Genomic DNA, 26,564 nt, shown 5'->3' with positions numbered 1-26,564 from the left:
AAACAAAATTATTGTGAATAAACAATTAAACAATTGAAGACACCTCCACCATGTTTATGTATTATGGTTTAAATAATATATTTCATTAGAACACAAAATTCGATTAAAATTAGGAACAATGAAATATATATACCTATTAATAAGTGAAGCAAAAACTTTGTACCAGTATATAAAAAGTACCTACGTGACTATTAACTACATTTATTATATATGAAATTAAAATTTGTTTCGTTCAGATTTATCATATGTAAAGTATCATTAGTTCATAAGGTATGTATAAAGTTTAGATCAAATTTCGGAAGGCGATTGTTGTACATAGGTTCAATCATTAGAATATAATATGCTCTTATCCGACGGCGACGGGGCAACACAAAGCCGCCGTCGCCCGCAACATGTCTTGTCGAATCCTCCGGATTCACTCTCGGTGCTTTTAGGCTTTTTAAGCACCGGTCGCCGTCTTCGTCAAACTCGTCGATTACGGCGAAGAGTTCGACGATAGCCGACTAATTTTCTCACCGGATCTTCTCAGTGGGTCGTGATTCCGATCTGGTGGTAGACTCTGCGTAGCACTGCTTTTGTTAGGGCTAGTGTTAGCAAGTTCTCTCAGGTTGAGCCCGTGAGCTCACCTACTCGCTCGCTCGTAGCTGGAATAGCCCCTTAGGCTACCAGCAGCCTAGCCTAGCCTAGCCTAGCAGCAATTGGTAGGGGAAAAAAAATATATAGGAAAACTTAATCCAGTACAAATAAAGCGCATTTAGTACAAACCGCATGAGTGGTTCCAACTAACAATTCACGAAAACAAAAGAATACCCTTAAAATTAATCATTTATGGTACTGATATGTTACAAATACTACCTCCTACATTTTACGTCATTAATTTAGGTTGGTACGATTATTATAGTGCTAATATCTATACGTAGATAGGTCCAATGAATGGAAATAATTTATGAACGCCGCCAAAAGTCATCAAAGGCAGACACTGTCTAAGTCAAAATATGAAGTATGTATTTATCAATCGTTTACAAAATTTTAATCAGTTATTTTAAAAAGTAAATTTCACAATGGAACCGAAGCGAACAGCTTTAGCCGGACCAATGGCACTGACCAGTATCAAAACTGCTCGTAAAAGTTTCGCAGTTACTAACACTTACATCAGAAATGCTCCTCCAACTAAGGAAATAGTATCGGTACACACTAGCATGCCTAACGTTGAGCATAGATCGTTTCCTCTTGAACAAAATCAAGTATATCAAGGGCAAGTTAACGTTCTCTCAGTAATGTAAGTGATCTCATTTAAGATGAATATTAACTATATGGAAGACGAATCATAATATGCATTGTTCATATGACCATAAGCACATTCGTATGTTAAAAGGTAAATAAATAAATTAATTAATTAGATTCAAATATAAATTCGTAGAGACACAAACAAAGAAATAATGTGTTGTAAGTATACGGAAGATGTAAATGAAATTGCTACTGGTTTCACGGATGGAACAATAAGATTATTCAGTTGCAACGATGGAACTTGCACACATTTGCTTGTCGACGATGAATGTCGTTCATATCCGGGACCCGTGACCGCTATCAAGCATCGTCCAGTCAGTAAAGCACACCCGATCACAAATACGCTATTATCATCTTGTGAGTTTGTACTTTACTAATTCTAAAATACTTTTTACGCTACTGCTATGTTACTGCAATGAATTCCTGGTATTTAAAAAACATACAAGCATATAGCTAATCAAGAGCATCAGTGATCTATTGAGAATTTAATGACACCATAAGATTTAAATTAATTTTACGTGAAATATTTTCATGTTTTTAATTAACAAATTTAGGCAATTAAAAAAATTAGGAACTATGTAGTGTATTGTAAAGATAAAGAAAAAACTTTTTTAACTCCCATCAAGAGCTTTTACACATCAATACCTACCTACTACACAAAAAATAAAGGAAAGCCGTTGTCAAACGGATGAGAATAAGATACTGTACTGTTTTCTTTTTGCCTATTTAAAATTAGTTAATGGACACAGAAGCGTTCTTATCTATTCTATTCTATCAGCTCACAGACGTCCACTACTGGACATAGGCTCCCCTAAGCCTTACCACAAAGATCGGTCCTGCGCTGCTTGCATTCAGCGTTCTTATAAAAAACAAAATAACACGCATTTTATGTCTAACTTTAATATGTAAGAAATACATTTTACAAGAACATGTAACGTTAAACTAATTTTAGTAATATATAATCTTCTTTTATGGTACCTAATTTAAACTTTTATTTCATTTGATAATTATATTTATCTCTTTTTTTCGTTTGTGGAGTATATATTAAAAAAAATTAGTTTTATGTTAATTACATAATAAAACTGGTCACGCTTCGCTGTCACTATCAGTTTCCGATATCATCGGCTATCTACTACTTGAGTAGAAAGATGTCGTTGATCCACAGTAAGCCGCAGATCGTGGCCACCAATTTAAGAAAGTGGTTCCGGAAGTGGCGGAGCGACATCAATCCTATGAAAAGCACAGTCGTGCTCTTCAAAAAGGGTGGCCTTTCCGACGCCACTGCCAATATCTCGTCCTGAATTAGGCGCGGTGACTCCATATCCGCTATCAAAATCTTTGGCAGGCCCGTGCTTTGGGACTCGAAGGCCAAGTACCTAGGCGTCACCCTTGACAAAGGGATCACATTCCATCCTCATATAAAACAGTCCGCGACCGAGCCGTGTTCCTACTCGGTCGGCTCTACCCTACGTGCCGTCATGACCTATTCAAATGTAGTGTTCACTCACGCGGTCGGCACACACATGAACTCTCTCGAAATATCCAATCCATTCTGCAGGATAGCTTTCGGAGCACCGTGGTACGTGAGGAATGTCGATCTTCACGACGACATAAATTTAGAACCGATATGTACGTCAAATACGAAGAAGAGTTCGACGTGCAACTTAGCTCTTAGACACATCCCACTGAGTTTCTCGCCGGATCTTCTCTGTAGGTCGCGATTCCGATCTACTGGTAGATTCAGCGAAGCACTGCTCTTGCTAGGGCTAGTGTTAGCATTTCTCTTAGGTTAAGCCCGTGAGCTCACCTACCAGTCCAAGCGTAGCTGGAATAGCCCCTTTGGCTACCAGCAATTAAGTAGGAAAAAAGGTTCAGAACCGATAGAAGACCAACATTGATCTTTAATTAAACATTTCATCGTCAAACAGTCGTCGTGGCCTAAAGGATAAGACGTCCGGTGCATTCGTGTCGAGCGACGCAACGGTGTTTGTATTCTGCAGACGGGTACCAATTTTTGTAATGAAAAATTTTTTTTTTTTTTATTGCTTAGATGGTTGGACGAGCTCACATCCCACCTGGTGTTACTGGAGCCCATAGACATCTACAACGTAAATGCGCCACCCACCATGAGATATACCTAAGTTCTAAGGTCTCAGTATAGTTACAACGGCTACCCCATCCTTCGAACCGAAACGCATTACTGCTTCACGGCGGAAATAGGCGGGGCGGTGGTACCTACCCGTGCGGACTCACAAGAGGTCCTACCACTAGTGATAAATGAAATACGTACTTACGTTCACGATTGACTTCCACGGTTAAGAAATAACATCGTGTAATAAAAATCAAATCCGCAAAGTTATAATTTGCTTAATTACTGGTGGTAGGACCTCTTCCGCACGTGTAGGTACCATCACCCCGTCTATTTATGCCGTGAAGCAGTAATACGTTTCGGTTTGAAGGGTGGGGCAGCCGTTGCAACTATACTGATACCGTAGAACTTATATCTTAAGGTGGGTAGCGCATTTATGTTGTAGATGTCCATGGGCTCCAGTAACCACTTAACACCAGATGGGCTGTGAGCTCGTGCATCCATCTAAGAAATTAAAAAAAAAACAAAAAAATATCAATCCAGCACCATCTGTTAGATACTTACGCAACCCAGACAACAAAGCACACGTCGATAAGCTAACTTACACCGCCATCTGCTAGAAACTTGCAGAGCTCACAGATAGCGGACCGCTAACGGATAGCTACCCGTGCGGATGCACTTGACATCTTACCAGTAATTAGAAGTAGAGCAAAAACCTATAGAAATTTTCTAATTGTTGTTCCTACAGTTCTGTTCATTTTCAGATGTGAATGGATGCATTAAATGTTGGAAATATAAATATGATCAATGCTTGTATACTATTAGAGAAAAAAGACAAATATTAGGATTAAACTACCACCCTCGATTTAGTAAATTTATTACCTATGGAGACGATTCGAAATTGAACATGTATGATGAAGAAGCACAAACTCAAGAAAGGGCTTTTTATTCTAGGTATAAAAATATTTATGACTAAATTTTACAGTCTGGCCGTAACTAATGTACAGTGAAAAACATCTTTAAAAGTATGTACATAAACATAACTTGTCAAACTTATATTTTTATATTTAGGGCTTTTAATTTTAATTCTCGCGGATTTTTATTATCTATTCTTCCGAAATTAAAGTGCGGTTATAAAGAAAACCAAACGACGGGCTACAAAAATGGGGTATGGGGTATGGCGAGCCAAATGCAATTTTACACTATGGTCAATTTTATAGTAGCAAATGCTCTAAACGCCTTCATAATTTGTAGGTTTCATACTTCAGTGTAATTTGGAGTCACTAAAACATTTTGGCATTGGCGGTTACTAATTTTTACATGAAGAAAGTGCGCGTTGCAATCTTTAACGAATTCTAAAATCGACAACGTTTAAAGAATCATGTTCTAGCTAATTATCAAAATATATTAATATGTATATGTATATAAACTAACCCACACTGCAGTAATGTTTCACGTAATACAATAAATTTGAAAATTTCACTGTAAATATTTATGGCATGAATACCTACTAAGGGTATGTATATTATTAGGTGCATCCTTACATTTGAGGTACATAGTTGCATGTGATATTTTCATTTTCCCAGTCAACGTAAGAATATAATGGACGGACACACGTCAAGAATTTTTGCATGTGCTTTTAATCCAAAATCTCACCATGAATTAATATCTGGAGGTTGGGATAACACTGTTATGTTCTGGGATGATAGACAACCATATGCAACACGTTACCTTTTCGGAGTTCACATGTGTGGAGAAGGTTTGGATTTCGATAAGCCTGGAAAAACGGTTTGCATATTTCCTTCATTATTAAGCTATTGTGTTCCATTCAGTCTCAGCTGACGACAGGCGTTTTAATTTTGCCATTGACAAAGTTGCTACTTGTCTAAAATTTTTATTAGTTAATTTAAATATTTCATTTTTTGATGTCCTTAATCTATCTAAATTTTATTATATTATTTATGTCTATTAATTTAAATGCATATTTTTTGGATGTCAAGATGCAGTTATTATTGTCAAAAGCATTATAAATTGCAATATTATTATTAAATCTAATTTTGTTTTCTTTCGGCAAGTCCTGCAAGTAAGGAAAGGTGAACATAATATTTTTTTTAATATTTAACATAATATTAACTTGTGTTTGTGATTACTATCGCCGCTTACCTTTAGAATTAATTGTATTGTTAGTGACTTACCCTTTAAAATGTAACGCATGATTGTTTAACGCCAGTAAACTGGGTATGGTGGAGTAGACCCGACTAAAACCCTCTCTCGTTCAACATCCCGCGCTTAATCCTCCAATGCGGCGCGTGCATGTATCATTCCACATGCCAAATTGACGCGTGTATCATTCTTCACAATCGTATTTCAGTAGTATTTATCTGTTGCACTGAGAACGATAGACAAAGCAATGGCAGAGTTAGGTACTTGGAATATCGCGATGAGCCTGTGCTGATTTATTTTCTTTTTCTATCTATTTACATATATTCAAATATTGTACTTTTTATTTATTCTATAAAATTAATGTTAATTTTAATGAAAGAATTTTAACATTCTTGTGTTTTTCCCTAACAAATTACCAGTAGCCTCGAGTGACTATTCTGGTTTTGTCGGACGGTAAGGCGAGCAACTGGGCTCGGCCTGAAACTGCTGACATCTGCTCTAGCAAGAACAATGCTCCGCCGGATCGGCACCGCGATCATTGGGTTGTGTCTGTGGGTTAAGTTGTACATCAAACTCTTGGTCGCATTCGAGTTGGACGAGAACACTTACTGGTCTTGCTAAAATGTCAAGTCTTGCTAACATCTTAATTTAAAAAAGCGATATAATTCTTATGAACTGAGGGAAGCTTAGTTTTTCACGTGTATTTGATTACTTTTAAGATACTCACTTGTTCATGGCAAGAGAACGATTGTATTCAGCTCTGGGATTACGGTTCGTGTAAATTGATTGAAACCATAAAACCTGATAACCAGCAGTCAAAATTGTATTGTGGGAAGCTGGTTCCAGAGACAAACCTGATTTTGTGTGGTGGCTCAGACTCAAATATTTTGAGATTAATAGATGTTAACATGAAAATAGTGAGAACATTTTTTATTATTTTCATCCACATTCGTGAACGTAATTTTGTTTGAAACTCATAAAAATTACATTTTATAAAAACGTAACACATTCATTTTTTTTAGCTTTGGTAGGTGGTGATCTATTTCATGATTCATCTGATGTTACGTGATTACTGGAGCCCATAGAATTATAAATGCCGCCACCCACCTATGGCATCTTAATTACATAATTCTCGAAGTCTTCATTATATAATTATAACCCGGAACGGCTTATTGCTTCGTCGCAGAAAATAGGCAGAGCGGTGATACCCACACGCCCACACGTAGGTCCCCTCATCGGTTTTTACGCAAATTAAAATTCTTGCGGGTTTCATTCTTAATGTGTTGTGAAACGGTCCAATTCTATCTTAAACGAAATTAATTTTTTGCTAAAGTATAACTCACTTGAAGACACTATTAAGGAAAGAAAAGTGCAATAGTGACGAGACAGTCAAATATTTAGTTGAGCACTAAATTGTATTGTAAGAGTCAATACATTAATTAGTATTGTTCACAGACCGAGTGCAGCATTCGCAACAATCCAGGCGGTATATACGCATTTGACTTTGGCGTTATTAGAAGGAAAAATACGAAAATACCAGACACATACAAAAATATTAGTGAAATACAAAACGTGCCCCGCGTTTCCTTCGTCACTGGAAAACGACTACAGTGCGTGGACTTTGGCTAATGTTGAGAAACTCCAACATTTAAAATGAAAATGTCAAGGGTGGACTTTCAACAAAACAGGTCTTTTATTTTACCTCTCTACTATTCCATGGTTTTTTTTTCTAATTGGCCCTTTTATAGCAGATTCCTTTAATAAAACGTCACATATAAAAACTTATTTTAAAGTTTTTATTGAGTTGTTTATTCTCTTTTTAAACATCTTCTACGCACAAACAGCTGTTCAGTACAATTTTACAAGATAGACAAATACACTGCATTTTCATTTGTAAATATAGGTATCATATAAAACTCTAGTAAGATAAAAGTTCGAGTTTGGCAAGAATTCACAATAAATAAAAATAAAAAATAAAAACAAATAGTTCTACATAGTGTTATATACAGGATTTGAACATCTATTGTTTGACCGATTTAGGTTGAGCCTCGTTAACGGATGCGTCTTCCCGTGTTGCAATTGTTTTTTGTTTTGAGCTTTTGACATCACAGTAGATACCACCACATCGTTATAGTCGATAGGAGCCAACGCGAGGACGGTGGGGGCGGGCGGCGGCCGGTCGGCGCCGAGCCCGCGGAAGGCGCCGCAGAACGAGTTCCGCAGCGCCACCGCGCCGCTGCGAGTGCGAGTGCGACTCTCGCTCTCCGCCGTCAACCGACATTTCTTCGAGACGGACTCTTGTGGACCTTTCGTTCCGACCGACTCCGACCTCGAACGCCCGGGCCTGTCGTATCTGTCTACTAAGACTTTCACGGAGAGATCTTCGCCGGAAGGTGGCGACGCCGGAGATCTATCGGCGTGCTCGTTGGCTGCCGTCCGAGTGCGAGGTTCCGACCGTCGCAATGTATCGGTTTCGGAGCGAGCTTCGAACTCCTTTTTGAGGTTACTGACGAGTCCGGCTGCGGCGCGCGGCAAGTCGCCTTGCGAAGCACAGACAGGCCGGCGGCGCCGTAGGCCGGCTCGCAGCCACGTGTCGACGGGCACGGAGGCGGCCAGGCGCCCGCTCCACGTGGACGCCCCTCGGTCTCTCGCTTTTTCCATTCTGGCTGCGGCGTTGGCGAGTTCTTTTAATATGGCACAGGTCTCGTTAAATTTTCTTTCATTGTCCGCCACGAGGCCGGATCTGTCGGTGAGTCGCCGCTCGGCGTTGCGTGCCTCGTTGTGTTCTCTTATGATGCTGAGATCGGAGAGCTGTTTTTGTGAGGCGGCCGCGCATTCGGCACCGCGTTCTGTATCATCCTTCTTAAAGTTGCGATCGTCAGATCGATCTTTGGCTCGTTTAATAGATTCCTCCCGACCGATGATCTGCGTTTTTGCGCCTCTCGTATCGTACGAGCCCCACGAAGAGTGCCGAGACAGATCGAGTACAACTGCGCTATCGAATGAACTCCACGAACTTTGTCGACTCGGAGGTGCTGCTTCTTCGTCGGGAACTCGTTTACCTTCACTTTCTAAATTCCGTTCTGTCAAATTGATAAAACTGTAACCGTCACTAATTGTCACTTTATTCGTTTTTATATCTACGATGCCACTGTCACTTTTTACTAAATTATCACTATTACTAAGATTGCGACCGATCTCGTCTCGACACGCAGACGTTTCCCCGGGGTCCCACGTGTGTATTCTATCTCCTTCGAAATAATGCTGCGCATATTTGAGACTGGAACTGCGCGTCGGAGAAGTTTGCGTTGGAACGCTCGGAGCGCTAGGAACATCGACAGAGCGATCGCTGAGACAATCATACTGACTACCAAAAATCAATTTTTGATATCTACGACTCAGATCCCTGCGATCGCCCGACGTAGCGTTCTCGATTTCATTCACAATGTGTTTCACTGATGGAGCGCCTTCGCCTTTTAATCTGATTATTTGATTCGGTGATACGCTGTAGCTTCCGTTGGCACACGGCATTAGCATGTGCCTGGTCTCGGAGGCTAAATTCTCGAGGGAAACCGACGTCGGCGGGAGGGCAGGGAGGAGCTGAGACGCTATCTTGGTGTCCGGCGACCACGAGCGCGGCCGGCCGCTGTACGATCCCGTCAAAGCTAAGACTAGAGGCGTCGGCTCCATTGATTTGTTCTCATTTTTCGTAACCGATTTAGGCAATTTTAAATTCGTTTCAGACTTTGATCTTTGTAATTTCTCTTTATTTTTCATTGCATCAAGGATACCTTGATAAGTCTCTAGTTGGTTCAAAAAATTCGTGTTCGGTTTGATACAACTCCTTTTCGCTTTAACGTGCTTCAGGGCTCTGTCGAAATTCCAATTGAATGCTTTCATTGCGTAAGCTATTACGACAGAGGCGGATCTGCTGATGCCCATTTTACAGTGCACGAGTACTTTTGAACCTTCATTTCTCGCTTTATTTATATACTTAAACGTGTTGTCCCAATGTTTCAATAGGTCAGTCTTGTCGTCGTCGTAAACCCTTATGTTCAGATACTCAAACATTCCGGGAAAGAAATTGTCTATCTCCCTTGTAACGTTTAAGATGTGTCTGACTCTGCAAAGTTAATTATCATGCATAAATTAATATAGGTCACGTAAAATTCGTGACATTCTCAAACATTTCAGTGGGTAAATAGAAATACAAACCCGTTTCTCTGTAATTCTTCGAGGTTACTTGCGTTCCATTCCGAACCGAGATAAACATGGTCGAATATTTCTGTCGGCGCGTCCATCTGACCTAATATCGTGAGCATCTCGTGGTCAATGAATGACTTGTACTCGGCGAGGTCCATGTCCAACTCCTCCTCCAGTCGACCTCTGATGGCTTTACTCGTCACTTCGTCCAAATCCACACTCATCATGATTTCTTTGAGGGTACATCTTATTACGCATTCTGTTTCGTCTCTTTCGCGTGGCCTGCAATAATAACGAAAATCATTTTTATAATAAAACACATTTGTTAAGCTTCCAAAAGGAAACAAATAATTTTTGTTTTGCATTAAATAAAAATTAATGATTCACGCAAGAAGATTTATTGAGCGTTTCCTTCGCAATGTTAATGCTAGTAATGTGTATTAATTAACGCATTGGCCGGCACTCGATCGTTTTCGAGGTCACCGTAAAGTAGGCCTAAGAACTACCACCTAAATAAGACATTATCACGATATAAAATGAGGCCGTCAGCACAATTTTTTTGTTGTTGCTCCGATGTGTGGACGAGCTCACAGCCCACCTGGTGTTAAGTTGTTACTGGAGCCCATAGACATCTACAACGTAAATGCGCCACACACCTTGAGATATAAGTTCTAAGGTCTCAGTATAGTTACAACGACTGCCCCACCCTTTTAACCGAAACGCATTACTGCTTCACGGCAAAAATAGGCAGGGCGGTGGTACCTACCCGTGCGGACTCACAAGAGGTCCTACCACCAGTAATTACGCAAATTATAATTTTGCGGGTTTCATTTTTATTACACGATGTTATTCCTTCACCGTGGAAGTTAATCGTAAACATTTGTTGAGTACGTATTTCTTAGAAAAATTGGTACCCCCGCTTGCGGGATTCGAACACCGGTGTATCGCTACATACGAATGCACCTGACGTCTTATCCTTTAGGCCACGGCGACTTCAAATTTCAATATCGACTTTGACTGTAAAAATGGATTACGATAATTGAGTATGACACTAAAATAATTTGAAACCCGTTCTAATATTATCGGGATATCATGAACACTCGTGTTGTTTAAAGGGTGTTCTAAATCAATTTTTGTTTAAATTCACTATAACAAAAATTCAATCAAAAATAAACACCAAACCACAGCGCATTGTTAGTATTACATAGTTAATAAGCTTAAATATTTTCTTTTTCACATTATTGGATAAGATTAGCTCATGATTTATTTTGACCCCAAATGACGTCACACATATTATTAGCGCGCCTGTTTTAGAAACTAACGGTTGTCCGATTGTTTAATGCAGTTGCATAGAATTCGTGTGACGTAATTAATACCGTAATTATTATTACATTGTAGTAAATCCACACAAAAAAATGGTTTTTACTATTATTAATTCTCATCGGGCATCGGCTTTTACTTCTCTTTAGTATTTATATAGCCGATACAAATTACAACACCGCCGCACCCTTAATAACAATTTGCGTGGAAATCTGCGGCCGAGCACGAAATTGGTTGGGTGTTGTTTTTAGAAGTCGACTAGAAAAAACTTCACTGATGACCGAATTTGAAGCTTTTACAACAACAGACCGGTTTTTTTCCCTACCTATTCTAGTGACCTCGAGGGGTTATACTAGATTCACAGAACTAGTATCTAAGCTCACGGGGCTCTATCTTGACGACGTTGCTAACATTAACCCTAGCAAGATCAATGCAGCCCGATATTAATGTTCTCTAATGATACTCACTTTAATCTGACTGAATCAGGCGATGGCGGTCGACGCGACTCGATGTTATCCATAGCGTGCCATTCGTTAAGACAAGAACGATCAGAGTCCACATGATTCTCATAGAAGACGCACCAAGAATGCGAAGGTCCCCCTGCAAAATGATTTAACTGTCGCGCTCTGGCACTAGCCCGATGGAGCGTTTGCAAAGCAGACCTGAAATAAAAGTCAAACTTTTTTTAATAAGCAACAACAATAATGGACGACATTTTTAATCGTTTAATCAACAAATTCACGCCCCGCAAAACAATATTGAACCTTACCACATGGCTTGTACGGAGACTGGCTTAAATATATGCTGTTGGTTACATACACAGACGCTGAATCCGCTGTTGAAAATTTAAAATCAATATTAGTAATATAATATATGTAGTTAATATATTATGACACGTGTCAAATAATGATTTGAAAGATGTAATCCTCGTAGTGTTGGACCGACTAACATCTACCTTCAAGCGCCTCTTTACATTTAAGACTATGAATTCAAAGATTTCGTCCCTTTCAACTGTTGTTTGGGAATATAATACCTATCACTATTTGTGTGTGTACGAAAATTTTCCGTGTTTTTATAGACAAATTACTAATATAGCCATAAAAAAACAAAATTTCCTTATGATTTCGTTGTCTTTTTACGAGGTTTTGACGGTAGGCAATGAACTGCTAGTTGTGCTAGTCACTTTCCATCAAATGGGGCGTAAGCTCGTCTTAGAATCAAAACTTTGAATATGAAAATACGTGGTGGTTTCCTTTAGTATTCACAAAACCTAAGCATAGTTTGTTCAAAATTAGTAACATTTTTTAAACATATATTTGGGCAGACTCCAGCCACAACCATTGTGTTTATTATGCATTACACATATTAAATAATAAAATTTACGAACTAGCATGTACATACTTTTATTGAAAAGGTTGCCAAGAAATCAGTAAGTCCAGTTTGATTTTTTTTTTACGATATTACGCCAATTGACTGTTTTTGCTTTAGTTTTTCATATACCTTGTTTGCTATGAATTTATAGGTTTTCGCTACCAAAAAGGATCGCTAACCTAATCTTCTCTTGTTTTTATTTCCTACCAAATCAGTAGCAGTTACTGAATATACCTACTTAGCAAAACCAACAAAATTAAACAATAAATGAACAAAATATTTTTGTAAAAAGAAGGCTTTCAATTTTACAAGCCAAATCATTCGAAATATGACAATCTTTGTTTGTTTAACATCCATGTGTTCGCGCACTTAAGGGAAAAATTAACAATAGTACTAGCAACATACGACAGGTGGCGCGCGAGTAGTTTTAATGAGTGATGTTTATATTATTATGTTTCGCGATAGGCAGAGCGGAGCGTGGCCGAGTTTCACTAGTGATTGATACAACATTATTTCCATTTCGGTAAACATATGGATGAAGGTCGACGTTAGTCGGGATCTTAGTTTTCGACTTTCAAATAAAGCATTTATTAAGTTGTGTCTTTTTTACCCATCTCCGTCTAGTTTTATGGATGTGTCGGCCAGGACTCTTAGGACTAGTCCAACAGTTGTGCGCTCCTTACAGTCGATACCCAATAACGCAGATTCTTCATTACGGCAAACCACTACCAGGTATCTTGTTCGGCCTGGGTGAGCGCTTTCCAGTTTCACCGCCTGAAACAATCGTTTTGCGACATTAAACAAATACTCGCTTAATTCGTTTACAAAATAAATCGATTTTTTTTACCATTTTGAGCGTCTCTTCAGGGCGCAATAAGTAGAACATAGATTGAAGGTGATTTTGTATGTCAGACTGGGGACATGAGCGAACTGGGGATGGTCTCTGATCCATGCAGCCGCGCTCCGTACCCCCCAGCACCACTGCTGAGCCCTTATTCGCGAAGTAGCATTCATTGAGGCTAAAAAACAAATTAATATATATCAAGTATGATGCCTCATCTATTTGTACACAGGCGAACAAGCCCGAATGCGACCACCTTATTCGAGTGAATTTTGGCACTAGCTACCAATAGGCGTCCGTTCTGTCTTCTAGCAAAATTGTTGTGATATACACATCGACGCATATGACGTAATTAGAAGGGTTTTTACGATTTGTTCACGGAACCCTAAAACAGACCAGTCCACTATTTCACTACTAAATACGAGAGGCTAGCTCCAATTCGAGTTAATTGTATGCACGAACCGCAAGGCCTTGACCAGCTATTCAATGCCTAGTTATTTCATTGTTTTTGTTTTACTGGTGATAAAGCGCATTATGCACTAGTAGATATCATCATCACGATAATTCCTGTAGCAAAACAGTCTTAACCTAAAGATTGGAACACCCACCAAACAATAAAATCACTACTTCCAACGTCTCAAAGGGAATGGCGGCAGTTTCTTAGTGATGACTCCGGTACACACAAGATTTGAACAGGTTGCCATGAAGAGATCGTTTTCACCGATAAGTCCACCCATTGTACTTTAATTTTAAATTTAATTTACTTTTTCTGCAAATTGACGTTATTTTGGTGTACCGAATTGGAAAAAAGTGCTTTTTATTATACTGATCTGTCAAAAAAGTACCGGAAAATATCGATAATACACAAAATGTTACTTAATCATTAAAATTTATTTTATCACTTTCAAAGTATGCTCCTTCAGAAATAATACATTTTAAAATTATTACGCCAACAAATAATCAAATCATCAAACCATTTTATACGCTTTTTACTGAATCGTGTTCGGTTCTCAGCGTAAATTCTCCCTTATATCTTGTACACATCATCAGAACATCGAGAAATTAAAAAAAAAAAGCAATTACAAATGTTCATAGCCTACCAAAGGGACGCAAATCTTCTAACACATCTAGACCGCTTTTGAACGCTTTTTACTTCGCGTCAAAAAGGGGAAACAGTTGCGTCAATATAATAACGATAAAAAAATTGCTTCGGAACCATAAAAAAATCATCCACTCCCAATACTTTTTTAAATGAATGTATAACACCAGGCGAACTTCGTCTTATTCAATTAGTGCAATAAGCTTTTAAATCTTAATCGTAATATGGTAGGTAACGATAATATTTTAGTCGGACATCACTAGCTAGAGCTACTAGCTCTACATTCTGATAACCCGTATCATTTAATTCCTTCCTCAACTCCCTCGGTTTCTTATCCCAAGTACTGTTGTTAAGGCAACTTGCGGGATGGATACTACCATCATGCGTACCGGCTCGAAGAGCGTTGTAAAGCAATTGTGACTTCACTTTTACGTTTAAAGATGTGTAGCGACATCGCTTTATTACCTATCTCCGGTTTCCACTTGACATGTAGGGTAAACGAAGAGCTCATATGTCCATAGTTGCTTATTCGACCTTGTTAAAACAGTAATGAGATGCCCAGTTCATGACGTAATCCAGCATTTACAGTACGAGCTGCATGAACGTGTCCGAGATCACAGCCCGACTATGCAAAGCTTGCAGGAGGTCTCAAGATATTGACGTTGATAAATTCAATGTCGAATCGTGTGGCAGCCATCATATTTTAAGTAAACTATTATTGGCTTAGAAAAACATTATTTTGAAATTAGAGAAAGCGGATTTCATATTTCATTCAGCTCTGCTGGAGCTTATAAACTTGTAGGATACGCAGATGGTATATGATTGCGTGTAGAAAATCGTATGTATACCATTTTTTTTAAATGAATTTAACTTTTAGTTCGAGAAGGGAGTTTCAAACTCTAGAACATCACCCCATATTTTAGAGCTGTGGAATGGTATAGAAAATTTGTGTTTGAAAACAATAGCTGCAGAAATAGTTAAATGATCTTTAATAAATTATACGTTATATATATCTATAAATTTTTCTATCAAAAAGTTTAAAGTTCTATACGTTTATTAATATTAAACGGGTGGACCGGGTCACAGCACACCTAGTGTTAAGTAATTACCAAAGCCCATAGATTTCGCAATGTAGATGCTAACACCCAACTTGAGAAGTACATCAAAGTCCCAATTGTATTGTATAATAGCTATCCTTCAATCATAGCCGTGTGACTTCTTCGCAGAATTAAGACAAATTGGTAGTACCTGCACGTACCATCACTAAATCTATTTCTACCAAGTATTTAAAATAATATTTGTTTCTTTTTTGCGTTTTTATTCGTCTTGGTGGGAAAAGTATTCTAATGAGTGTTGGGGAAACAGGAGTTGCAACACCTAGCCTCCTTACACCAAGTAAAATCTAGAAACCTACTAATCACTGACACCTCAAAGTTTAAATGACCACATTTCTCATATGTTTATTAATCGATATTTTGAAATTAAAGAATTAATGTCTATATATATATGGCTTCTAAACAAACAAAATAAGAAAATCGGTTCGGAAACACCTGGGAATATGATATTGAATCTTTTTTTTTTAGCTTTATCTATTTATATTTAGCTGAATTCGTTTTTATTATTATTCAATTAAGAATGAAATCACGGTGGTGCGATTCCATTTTTAGTAAGGTTGCTGCAATTTGTCTTATTGGCGGAGTATTTAACCTTCCTTTCACCGGTGCGAGTACATGCCGGCTCGGTGCTTCGCGAGGGACGACACGCTGGCTGGCTGCACAGGTTTATTGCATTTGGCAATTACTTAAATATTTTAATGTTACTAATTATGCAAATCAAATATTGAACTATTGTCTTATTAACCTTGGACTCGTAATTTTTTATATTAAAGCATAGCGACCCGCCCTCGTATCGCTTCGGAAACTGTAATTTATTATTGATTTCTCCACTATTTAATGGATGTTATTATACATATAAACCTTCCTCTTCAATCACTCTATCTATTAAAATCGCATGAAAATCCGTTGCGTAGTTTTAAAGATTTAAGCATACATAGGGAGAGAGAAAGCGACTTTGTTTTATACTATGTAGTGATATACCTACTTAGGTTTTTAATCGATTTAAAAATCGATGGCCAAAACTCACTATGAATGAATACACCAGGCACCTTTGCGTTTTAGGCCACTGGCGTTTACCCATATCGAAACGTAGTACGTGATGTATAAGAAACATTTTCGATTACATCGACCAGCTCCCTTGACACTGTGATCCAGCTGACTGTTGAGTAACAAGCACTCTACAGCGCTCGGTTTAACGCTTAAATTATTAAAAATTTGCGGTTTATAAATACTTTTTACTTATAACGACAATTCGTGTTTATTTCTTTTATGTGACGTTCTTGTGGAACACAAAGTTGTCGATGAAGTTGTATTTAAGCGGCAAGGGCGGTTCATTCAAGGTTTATCAAAAATAGCGTTCGCGGCATGTTGCCAAAACATTGCGATGCCGCCCATGTGCGTCTGTAGACGTTAGAACGAACACAGAACGCCCATCGTCAGGCCAATTCAGGAGAGGTTTAACACAGAGAAGATACCACGCATCGCAACCAAATTTCGCCATGACAGACTCATCTTGTGGGTTCTCTTTAGTTCTATTTAATTATTTTCATACCTTATGGTTACTAAATTCAATGAATTTATAAGTGTAAATAAAGTGTGTAACGATTTTTACGATTAAAAGTTTTAGATAACATATCTGGTAGGTATTTTTAGATAACATATTGCTTAGTTGTAATAATTTTTCTGTAAAGTGCAGTTACATTTACGTATTTCTTCATCATTTGTCGTATTTAATCATTTTTACTTATATTATATACATATTTGTAAAAAATATAACGAATATTGACGAATGCTTTATGAGTTAGTGCTAATTGTTCTATTTGATTTAATTAAATTTAAAAAAAAGGTACGGATTCATTATTAATATTGTCGAGATGTTTATGAAAGCTTTAGGTACGTTCTCGTCAAACGAATAATATAATCTGTTCATTCCCGTTTATTCCGCTTTTATAACGGTTATCGTTTCATTTATATTCTTGTAATAATAAATTATACCTGAAAGCGACCATATTATCTTCGTATTCATTTAGACCACACAATTATATCACTCACTGCACACATTTTCTAAATACTGTCTTTTTCTTCTCGCTAACACGGACATGTTGTTTGTGGACATATCGAATTTAATATCGATCCAATAATTCACTAGGCAAACGGATTATCCCGAGAAAACGATATATATTTCAGTGCGCGTGTTGCAATAATAAATTGAAACGATGAGTCTACCGAATGTAAGACGTCACAGCACTGAGAGCTTCCCTCTGAATGGAGCACAAACTAACGTGTAAATATAGAATACGGCGCAGAACAGGAACACGTTTAAGGAAAAGGGATATATTATTATACTATGCTTTTAAATTTGTAATTACGTATTCAATAGTATTAATATTAATGTTAAATATATATAAAAATGAATTGCTGTCCGTTAGTCTCGCTAAAACTCGAAAGCGGCTGGACCGATTTGGCTAATTTTGGTCTTGAATTATTTAATTTTGTGGAAGTCCAGAGAAGATTTAAAAGGTAGATAAATATAAAAATGCTCGAAATTAAATGAAAATAACAATTTTGTTTTTCCTTTGATGTGTCCCCCATCGGACGGATTCCTTTTGTCTTTTATTTGAGTCGTCTATTATCAAAGGTGGCAATCTGTGCATTTGGACAAAAAAATTTTATTGATATGTCAATACAGATTGATTTGAATATAATCGTCTCCTTCAAAGAATACGGTTCAAAACCAGCATTAAATAAAGGTTAATAGTTAACCTGTTATTTATCTAAGATGTCGCTCCGAAGAGTTTTGTGACTGCCAATGGAATACAAAGTCAATAATTCGTTTTTCTGATTTACCAATCATTGTCCAAAAGTCAGATTGCCGGCTTTGATAATAGTCGACTCATTTATCGATTGAGGCACTACGAAGTCTGCCGGGTCAGCTAGTATTAAATAATAATAGACTTATGTTTTTTTTTGTTATTGCTTATATTGATGTTAAGTGGTTACCGGAGCCCATCAATAATATAAGTGCCATCAATAAGACATGAGTTCCAAGTTTTTGTTTCACAGTTCAGCGGGTGTCCCGACCTTCAAACCGAACGCATCACCGCTTCATGGCAGAAATGAGCAGGGTGGTGGGTGGTGGTACGTACTTACCCGTGCCGGCCATTAAAAATGTGTGACAGTGACAGTGTAAAACAAATGAAATACATATTTACAATTATGGTTTTTTTTTAACAGACTTCAAGATAATGTTCTGATGAATTCGGACCGTATGTTTTTTTATTGGTATTCTAACTCCTTATAAGTGATAACAATGCAGAACAATGATTCAATCTAAGAATATTTTTTATTAATGTCAATTAACTATCGTACTTATATACGTGAAGAAAATAAACATTTTTGTATTGGTATTTTTCAGAAATGATTTCTTCAAATTTTTTTTCAAATGAATATCGGTGTTGTAGTTTTATAATGACTTGATAATATTGAAAATATTTGATTCAAACGTAATGACACGAACCTTTTGTTGACACGGTTGTTGGCATTGTCTTCGACCTTGTCACTTGATTTATCTGCTTCATCCTATGAAACAAAAATCAAAAATACATTTCTTGTACATAAATAAATACTTTAACTATACTATCTAAAAATGCAACTGTACGGAAAAATCATTAAAAAAAGGAAAACCTATGGAAAACCTAAGGAAAACTCGGCATGTGTAACAAACACATAATTTGTATACGAGTATATACATATTGCAAAGGAAGTCGTTCTTTCCTTTTATCCCTACATTATCAATTACAAGAACGAATTAAAACAAATTAATATTCAATTATTCAACGTTACGTTTCCTGGGTAGGTAAGCTTTAATTGTGATAACAGTCATGATACCGCTTTCTTAATTTAAAAGGTCTAGTATTATATCTATTATTTATCTAATATTATATCTTAAAGATGATTAGAGCCTTTAAGTCGTGTTCAAATTTAATACGATCCTATAGGAAGCGGGATACGAGATAGTCAGAGGTGGAGGTTTATAGGAATTATACTTTTTTCCAAGTGTAAGAGCTATAAACATCGAACTCATTCAACCACCACCGGAGCAATTTTCATCCATACTTCTTAATAGAGAGACACCGGGTCAAACCGACTTGAGTACCAACTCGAATACTTAGTAAGTAATCAAATACTAGAATATTTTGATCATAGGATTAGAATACACTGGAATATGGATGTCAAGTACTTTATATTTATAAAATACGGAATTGATTTGAGTCTTTTTTTTAAGAGCACAAAAAAACTGAAATGGGAAAAAGAGCCGATTCAACATCATCAATACGCCCTAGACCCATTGCGTTCATCTACAGTACGATTTCAGACCTATCCTTTTATCACGTACTACTTTTTACGGCTTACGGCTTTGGAATGAGCTTCCACAGCGCTGTAAAAGGTCTGAGGTTTCAGGAGTCTTCAGCAGCTTGATCGTGCCGCTGTAATTGCTAACGTCCATCACCGACGGTAACGGCTCATTATAAAGCTGAAGAGTTTGTTTGTTTGAACGCGCTAATCTCAGGAACTACTGGTCCGATTTGAAAAATTCTTTCAGTGTTAGATAGCCCATTTATTGAGGAAGGCTATAGGCTATATAGCATCATGGTAAGACCGGACACGGTAAGTAGAGAACCAATAAAGGATGTTTCAAAATAGGGGTTTAAATAGCTCCTCAACATTCTATAACTCAAAAATATTTTCACTTTCTACGTAAATGAAGCGGGGGGTAAAATTTAGCGTTATGCCAAAGTAACTATTCCACGCGGACGGAGTCGCGGGCAAAAGCTAGTATGAAATAAATCGTTTCTGCTTTAGCTTCCCATCCTCGCTGATATATCGCTCGAAAAGGCTCTGTTAGCCTGAACCAACAAAAAAATCACGTAATGCCCTTAGCGATGTCAGAGATGCGACCGAGCTATAGGAAGATATTTAGGACCCGCCTAAACGTTGTTACATGCGTCCTCAAAATAACCTGCTGGGGTAGAACCGGCGAACGTCGGTGAGAGCGACCTTCGCTCTTTATCAGAACTAGTGGTCCCCCGGTAGTCGGAATTCGACTATAATTAACTGAAATTATAAGTTTGCACACTATTATGATTCTATTCATCACAGATTTCGCCAAGACTACACTTAGACAAATATTAATAAAGACAAACAATATTTCATTTATTCTCAATTTGACCACATTTGATTTGCATAAGCAATAAGAAAAGTTTGAAAAATAAACAAATAGTATGCATGCGTGTGTGCGTCAAATACATGGAAGTTGTTTATTGATTTAATGTAAAAAAAAAATTACATAATTTAAAAAATGACGACTCTTGTAGCTGAAAGTAAGCATTGTACTTTTTGACGAAGCATGTTGCTGATAACTCAATTTCTGTAATCTGACGAAGCATGTTGCGGATAATAACATGTACTTTTAGGTTAGGATTATTATGTTCTTTTTTTTAATAATAAATAAAGTTATTAATCTTATAATAATTTAAAAAAATATTAACATTCTGCACTCATTCTGTATAAGTGTGGGAAATTTCATACTCCTTCCTCCGTCCGCGCAATTTTCGTAAAAAGGGGAACAAATTTTTGTTACACGTATTAATATACTTACTACCATAAATACTGTTACAATTAAAAATAAACAAAATATTACATTTGAATTTGGAATCTGTCATTTTTATATAATTGCTCAATGTGTTTTCTCATTTTGGCGCCAATACATTGTACAATATTTTGCGATATTAAAATGTAGTGGGGTGATAAAGAGAACCGAATCGCTGTTATTGCATTACACAAAGTAGGTATGGAGCCAAATGCAATTTTTTAAACTCTCCATACGCTTGGTATTAGTAAAATGTTTGTGTACCGGGCTATTAATAGGTGCAATGAGACCTTCTCTGTTTGTGACAGGAAAAGATCTGGCCGTCCACGTAGTGTTCGTACGAAAAAGGTGGTCAAAGCAGTAAGGGAAAGAATTCGAAGAAATCCGGTCCGAAAGCTAAAGATTTTATCTCGGGAGATGAAGATAGCACCTAGAACCATGTCGCGTATTTTAAAAGATGACTTAGAACTTGCAGCCTATAAGAGACGTACTGGTCATTTCTTAACAGATAATTTAAAAGAGAATAGGGTGGTAAAATCGAAACAACTACTGAAGCGGTACGCAAAGGGAGGTCATAGAAAATTTTTGTTTACGGATGAGAAATTTTTTACAATTGAGCAACATTTTAACAAACAAAATGACCGTATTTACGCTCAAAGCTCTAAGGAAGCTTCCCAAATAGTCGACAGAGTGCAACGTCGGCACTATCCGACTTCAGTGATGGTTTGGTGGTATTAGCTATAAAGGACTGACTGGGCCATACTTTTGTGAAAAAGGTATCAAAACATCGGCACAAGTGTATCAAGATACCATTATTGAGAAAGTAGTGAAGCCCCTTAACAACACCATGTTCAATAATCAAGAATGGTCCTTCCAGCAAGACTCAGCACCAGGTCATAAAGCTCGGTTGGAAGCAAGTTGAAAGCAGTCTTGGTTGGAACCGAACGTTTCGGACTTCATCAGAGCGGAAGACTGGCCGTCGTCTAGTCCCGATCTTAATCCGCTGGATTATGATTTATGGTCAGTTTTAGAGAATACGGCTTGCTCTAAACGCCATGATAATTTGGAGTCCCTAAAACAATCCGTACGATTGGCAGTGAAAATTTTTCCCATACAAAGATTGCGTGCATCTATTGATAACTGGCGTCAACGTTTAAAGGATTGTATTGCAGCCAATGGAGACCGCTTGGAATAAGCTTTTTATACTTTAAATTGTTTTATATTTATGTATTAAACTAACACACTGTAAAAGTAATAAATGTTATTTGCCATAGAATTTTTTTTGTTTTCCTTTGTAACAGTATTTATGGCCAGACTAAGTATAGATGACATCGCGCAAAATTAATTTTATAAACCCTTCATATTCTGTGATCATACTCGTAGCGCATTACGAGCATCTCTGTTCTTTTGAAATATTCTGTATATTTCGTGACAGCATTGAGGGAGGATCTTGGTGATAAAATATGGAAATACGTTCTAACGTCACTTATAATACCTCACATTTAATTTTGACCAATAGATGCTAAACACAAAAAATCTAGGAGGTGAAAATGGTACTGTTTGCTTTTTTATATACATATTTGAATTATATTAAAATTATTTGTGGATTATTATTTAACAAATATATTAATTGGCAATTTGACGTCGTCGTGGCCTAAAGGATAAGACGTTCGTCGACGACGTCGTGTTCGAATCCCGCAGGCTGGTACAATTTTTTCTAATGAAATACGTACTTGACAAATGTTTACGATTGACTTCCACGGTGAAGGAATAACATCGTGTAATAAAAATCAAACCCGCAAAATTATAATTTGCGTAATTACTGGTGGTAGGACCTCTTGTGAGTCCGCAGGGGTAGGTACCACCACCCTGCCTATTTCTGCCGAAAAGCAGTAATGCGTTTTGGTTTGAAGGGTGGGGCAGCTGTAGTGACTATACTGAGACCTTAGAACTTATATCTCAAGGTGGGTGGCAGCATTTACGCTGTAGATGTCTACGGGCTCCAGTAACCACATAACACCAGGTGGGCTGTGAGCTCGTCCACACATCAAAGCAATAAAAGAAAATAAAAAAAAACAGAAACAAGAAGAAAGAAAAGAAGACAAGAAGAAATGTAAAAGTATACATCCTGAAGTTTTTTTAATCATATTAATTAGATATGTACAGGGGAATTTACAACCTAGAAAGTTCCAAACATAGATACATAGCATTTTAATGTGACATTCAAAATTCCCTCCCATCACTACTGCTAATAGTGCTACGGGTACTAGTGTTAGGTTTTAAGATAAAGATAAATTAACAGGCTTAATTCCTGGTATTTTTCATAAATAAATCTCTGAGCTGAAATTTCAATTACAAATAAAATAAAATCCACAAAAAAACAGTTCATTGTTCATATTCTGTCAAAATACAGTGGTTATATTGCAAAAAGTCTCTGTTGTATTAAAACAACATCAGATCTCACACTCAAAAATTATTGAAATTTTTGTGAATTGAAATCTATTTAAAACCTATTTATACACAAATCATAGAATAAATTATTATGACTACAAGTATAATTTAAAGTGGCCATCATGTCAAAACTGCAACGTCAAACTTCAAGTTAAAGTATGGATCTAATTTGAATAAGAGCAGTAGGCAGCGGCTTGACTTTGCCCCTGGCATTGCTGAAGTCCAGGGGCAACGGTAACCACTCACCATCAGGTGGGCCGTATTCTCATCTGCCTACAAAGGCAATAAAAAAAATGATCTTATGACATTTTGGTTTTCGAATTTTGGAAATATGCTGGTGCTGGTGTTAGCTAAAATAATAATATTTTTGATGAAATATTGAGGGACCTGTCAGTTCTCTTACTATATTATATATAGTATAGATCAATAACATATTAAAGATCAGGAGGAAATGGGAACCCTGTATTTTTTGTCCAGTTAAAAGCTTCGAAAAACATTAATATGTAATGATTTTGGTGGGCTGCATAAACAAAAATAATAGTACCGATATATAACAAGACACTCATGAACCAACTGCAGGTGTAAATAATTGCTTGAAGTCGATACTTTCCATATTCTGGCTAGTCACTATATCAAATAAAGACCTCTGGTCTAAATGTGACCACCTCATCACACAAGAATTACCCATCAGAAATGACGTTGGATACGATACACTCTATAGTGCATTGGAGTCAACTCAGCATCAATCGCATTCGAGTGGCAACTGCTTGGCAGGAAAAGGCTAGGTCGTCTTGTACATACTTGGTGACGCACTGTGGAGACCAAAATGAGGACTGCCGATGGGACCTGAAGTGAAGTCAAGGAGCAAGCGCAAGACACGGTCAAGTGGAGACAACCTGTACGGGGCCTATATACCAACAGGGTACCCTAGAGCTACAACAACAATAACAATATTTTATTTGGACCTTAGTACACCTTTGCACCATTAAGTAAATTTTAGTATTGTGTATCATGTAAAAATGAACTAGTCAGTAATCTATCTTGAAATAAACAATAACTCAAAGCAGTAGCAGTAGTCCTTTGTATGTTATAATGAAATGTTGGGGCCTTGCATCTGGTGTTACCTATTTCTTAGTGTACAAGTATGTATATATTCTTGTAAATCAAAATAATAATGAAGTGCATATATAAATACAAAAACTTAATTTTATAAGCATTTTGTAATTGACATATACTAGAATATATCTGTACCAGTTTTTGAATTTGAACAACACAGACGGAACTTAGGTTCACGCGTGGTAACTTACCGATTTTCTTGGTGTTTGCACACTTGGAGAACGTCGAATTGTGACAAGTGCCATACCACATTAGCGTCAACGAAACATTATCAAGGTACACAATACACAATCACACAAATATTGAAAATACATATGAACTTATCATAGGATTTAACTGTATGAATCACAGACGAAACGTATGACATTCATACCGATAGATATTTTTAAACACGTTAATAATCTAGTGAGATAAATAAACTATCACAAACAAATTCGCTCAAATTTTGCAAATTGGTAAGTCCATTCTTGGTCATTTGAAAGAAAAGAAAATGAGTAGTAGTAGCAGTTTTATTTTTCTAACTGGAAAAGCAAAGGTATCACACCATACAGCCTTATCTTTTATGTTATATAATTTTTTTTAATATGGTAAATGATAATATGATGTGAACTGAAATGAAGTTGATTAATATGAAACATGGCATGAAAGGAAATAAGATGAGATGAGAAAAGAAAAGGAATAAATGACTAATGGATTTTTTAAACCTTGAAGCTATGGTATCATTGTAACTTGGGACTGACACCGGTCACTCACATGCGCACGAATACGCAAACCCACAAGTGTAGGACGACATTTGCGAATGATTATGCAAAGTTTTCGCTGCATTCGTGGTTTTCCAAGCTGTGTCGGTTTTTTAACAGACGTCAAAGCGCGCGAACCTCGAACCTTCGCGTAGTCTCCCACACATTCGCTTGCCCAGTTGCGCCGACGGTTGCGAAGGTAACGGACGTATACTATACGCCATTTTTATAGTTCGTGACGTCTACTGTGTAGCGTATCTTCATCAAAAGAAATCCCATAAAAACAGCATGGCTGTTAATGATGTCTGGGAAAGAATTCAAAACTCTTTTTCTCTTCAATGTTCTATTGACGAATTAAAAAGGAGGAGAAATTCGTGAGACATTCGTAAACAAGTGTAGGAGGAAGCGCAAACGGGTTCGCAAATTGAGTATGCGAACCCATTTGCACAGCCGCTAGGTTTGCGAATGAATGTTTGACGGCCCTTCACATGCGCGCAAACATTCGTACAATGTACGAATGTTTGCGCGCATGTCAGTGGCCGGCATTAGACTATAAATGTCTTTTAAAAAACAGGTTATCACAAAAAAATTGAGGTTTGCGTATTGTTTTGAATAATATTTAATTTAATGTTGATTGAGATTTTGCCATGTATCCTGAAGCTGGACGTTATAATACATCCAGTTCAAGCCCTTATAGGAGAGGGCTTCTTACAGCGATCCAGTTCGGGGAAACTAACAAGGCCTAGGCAACCAGAGCTAATGGATTGTAGTGAGCTACTGTTTAATATAAAACTAGTGGTCCCGTCCCGCAGTAGTCGAAATTCGACTATAATTAATTGAAATTATAAGTTTGAACATTAATATGGTTATAATATAAGACTATATTATACCTCTTCTATAATCACAGATTTCGCCAAGACTACACTATAGACAAATAATATTAAAGATAAACAATATTTAATCTATTCTCAATTTGACCAAAAACGTCAAGAACAAACTTTGACAATAATTATGTAGTATGCATGCGTGTGTGCGTCAAATACATGGTACCTAGTGTGTGTAATATTTTTTTTATTCATTTAATGTATCTTTTATGCATTATTTTTAAAAAATATGAGC

General features: G+C 37.2%; 2 protein-coding genes and 1 long non-coding RNA gene across 5 annotated transcripts; 2 read left to right on the top strand and 1 right to left on the bottom strand.

Moving 5' to 3' along the window:
- The first annotated feature begins 948 nt into the window (after positions 1–948).
- LOC101737150 (coatomer subunit beta') lies at positions 949–7,324 on the top strand. Of its 2 annotated transcripts, XM_004924765.5 has the most exons (6): positions 949–1,279; positions 1,421–1,644; positions 4,141–4,330; positions 4,963–5,164; positions 6,259–6,456; positions 6,995–7,324. In XM_004924765.5, the coding sequence occupies exons 1-6, from the start codon at positions 1,062–1,064 to the stop codon at positions 7,166–7,168; spliced, it is 1,206 nt and encodes a 401-aa protein (XP_004924822.1). In that variant the 5' UTR covers positions 949–1,061; the 3' UTR covers positions 7,169–7,324. The 2 variants fall into 2 exon arrangements, with proteins under 2 accessions (XP_004924822.1, XP_021202742.1); XM_021347067.3 differs by lacking the exon at positions 1,421–1,644 and having other exon boundaries at positions 1,262–1,375.
- LOC101737293 (protein phosphatase Slingshot) lies at positions 7,315–25,230 on the bottom strand. Of its 2 annotated transcripts, XM_038013585.2 has the most exons (8): positions 24,897–25,230; positions 19,006–19,067; positions 13,281–13,452; positions 13,044–13,207; positions 11,832–11,897; positions 11,530–11,724; positions 9,755–10,024; positions 7,315–9,662 (listed from the first exon to the last, which is right to left on the bottom strand). In XM_038013585.2, exons 1-8 carry the CDS (start codon positions 24,948–24,950, stop codon positions 7,529–7,531), a joined length of 3,117 nt encoding a protein of 1,038 aa, XP_037869513.1. In that variant the 5' UTR covers positions 24,951–25,230; the 3' UTR covers positions 7,315–7,528. The 2 variants fall into 2 exon arrangements, with proteins under 2 accessions (XP_037869513.1, XP_037869514.1); XM_038013586.1 differs by lacking the exons at positions 19,006–19,067; positions 24,897–25,230 and adding an exon at positions 17,484–17,767.
- On the top strand, positions 16,596–18,906 carry LOC119629052 (uncharacterized). The gene is made up of 2 exons (XR_005245159.2): positions 16,596–17,003; positions 18,552–18,906. It is a non-coding gene; the product is annotated as an uncharacterized LOC119629052 (long non-coding RNA).
- Positions 25,231–26,564: the final 1,334 nt, after the last annotated feature.

Source organism: Bombyx mori, chromosome 10 (genome assembly GCF_030269925.1).
Source record: "Bombyx mori chromosome 10, ASM3026992v2".
Classification (NCBI taxonomy): Eukaryota; Metazoa; Arthropoda; class Insecta; order Lepidoptera; family Bombycidae; genus Bombyx; species Bombyx mori.
The sequence above is the reverse complement of the archived record's forward strand: the minus strand, read 5'-3'. Positions and strand labels throughout refer to the sequence as shown.

What these genes read in the sequence shown, in the direction of transcription:
- LOC101737150 (XM_004924765.5), top strand. Translation starts at nt 1,062, where the DNA reads ATGGAACCGAAGCGAACAGCTTTAGCCGGACCAATGGCACTGACCAGT. An exon ending in GTTAACGTTCTCTCAGTAAT is followed by an intron (nt 1,280 to 1,420) that starts GTAAGTGATCTC and finishes ATAAATTCGTAG; the next exon opens with AGACACAAACAAAGAAATAA. An exon ending in TAGATGTTAACATGAAAATA is followed by an intron (nt 6,457 to 6,994) that starts GTGAGAACATTT and finishes TATTGTTCACAG; the next exon opens with ACCGAGTGCAGCATTCGCAA.
- LOC101737293 (XM_038013585.2), bottom strand. Translation starts at nt 24,950, where the DNA reads ATGGCACTTGTCACAATTCGACGTTCTCCAAGTGTGCAAACACCAAGA. An exon ending in TGCAAACACCAAGAAAATCG is followed by an intron (nt 19,068 to 24,896) that starts GTAAGTTACCAC and finishes TTTGTTTCATAG; the next exon opens with GATGAAGCAGATAAATCAAG. An exon ending in ATAAAACTAGACGGAGATGG is followed by an intron (nt 11,898 to 13,043) that starts GTAAAAAAGACA and finishes AATTTTCAACAG; the next exon opens with CGGATTCAGCGTCTGTGTAT.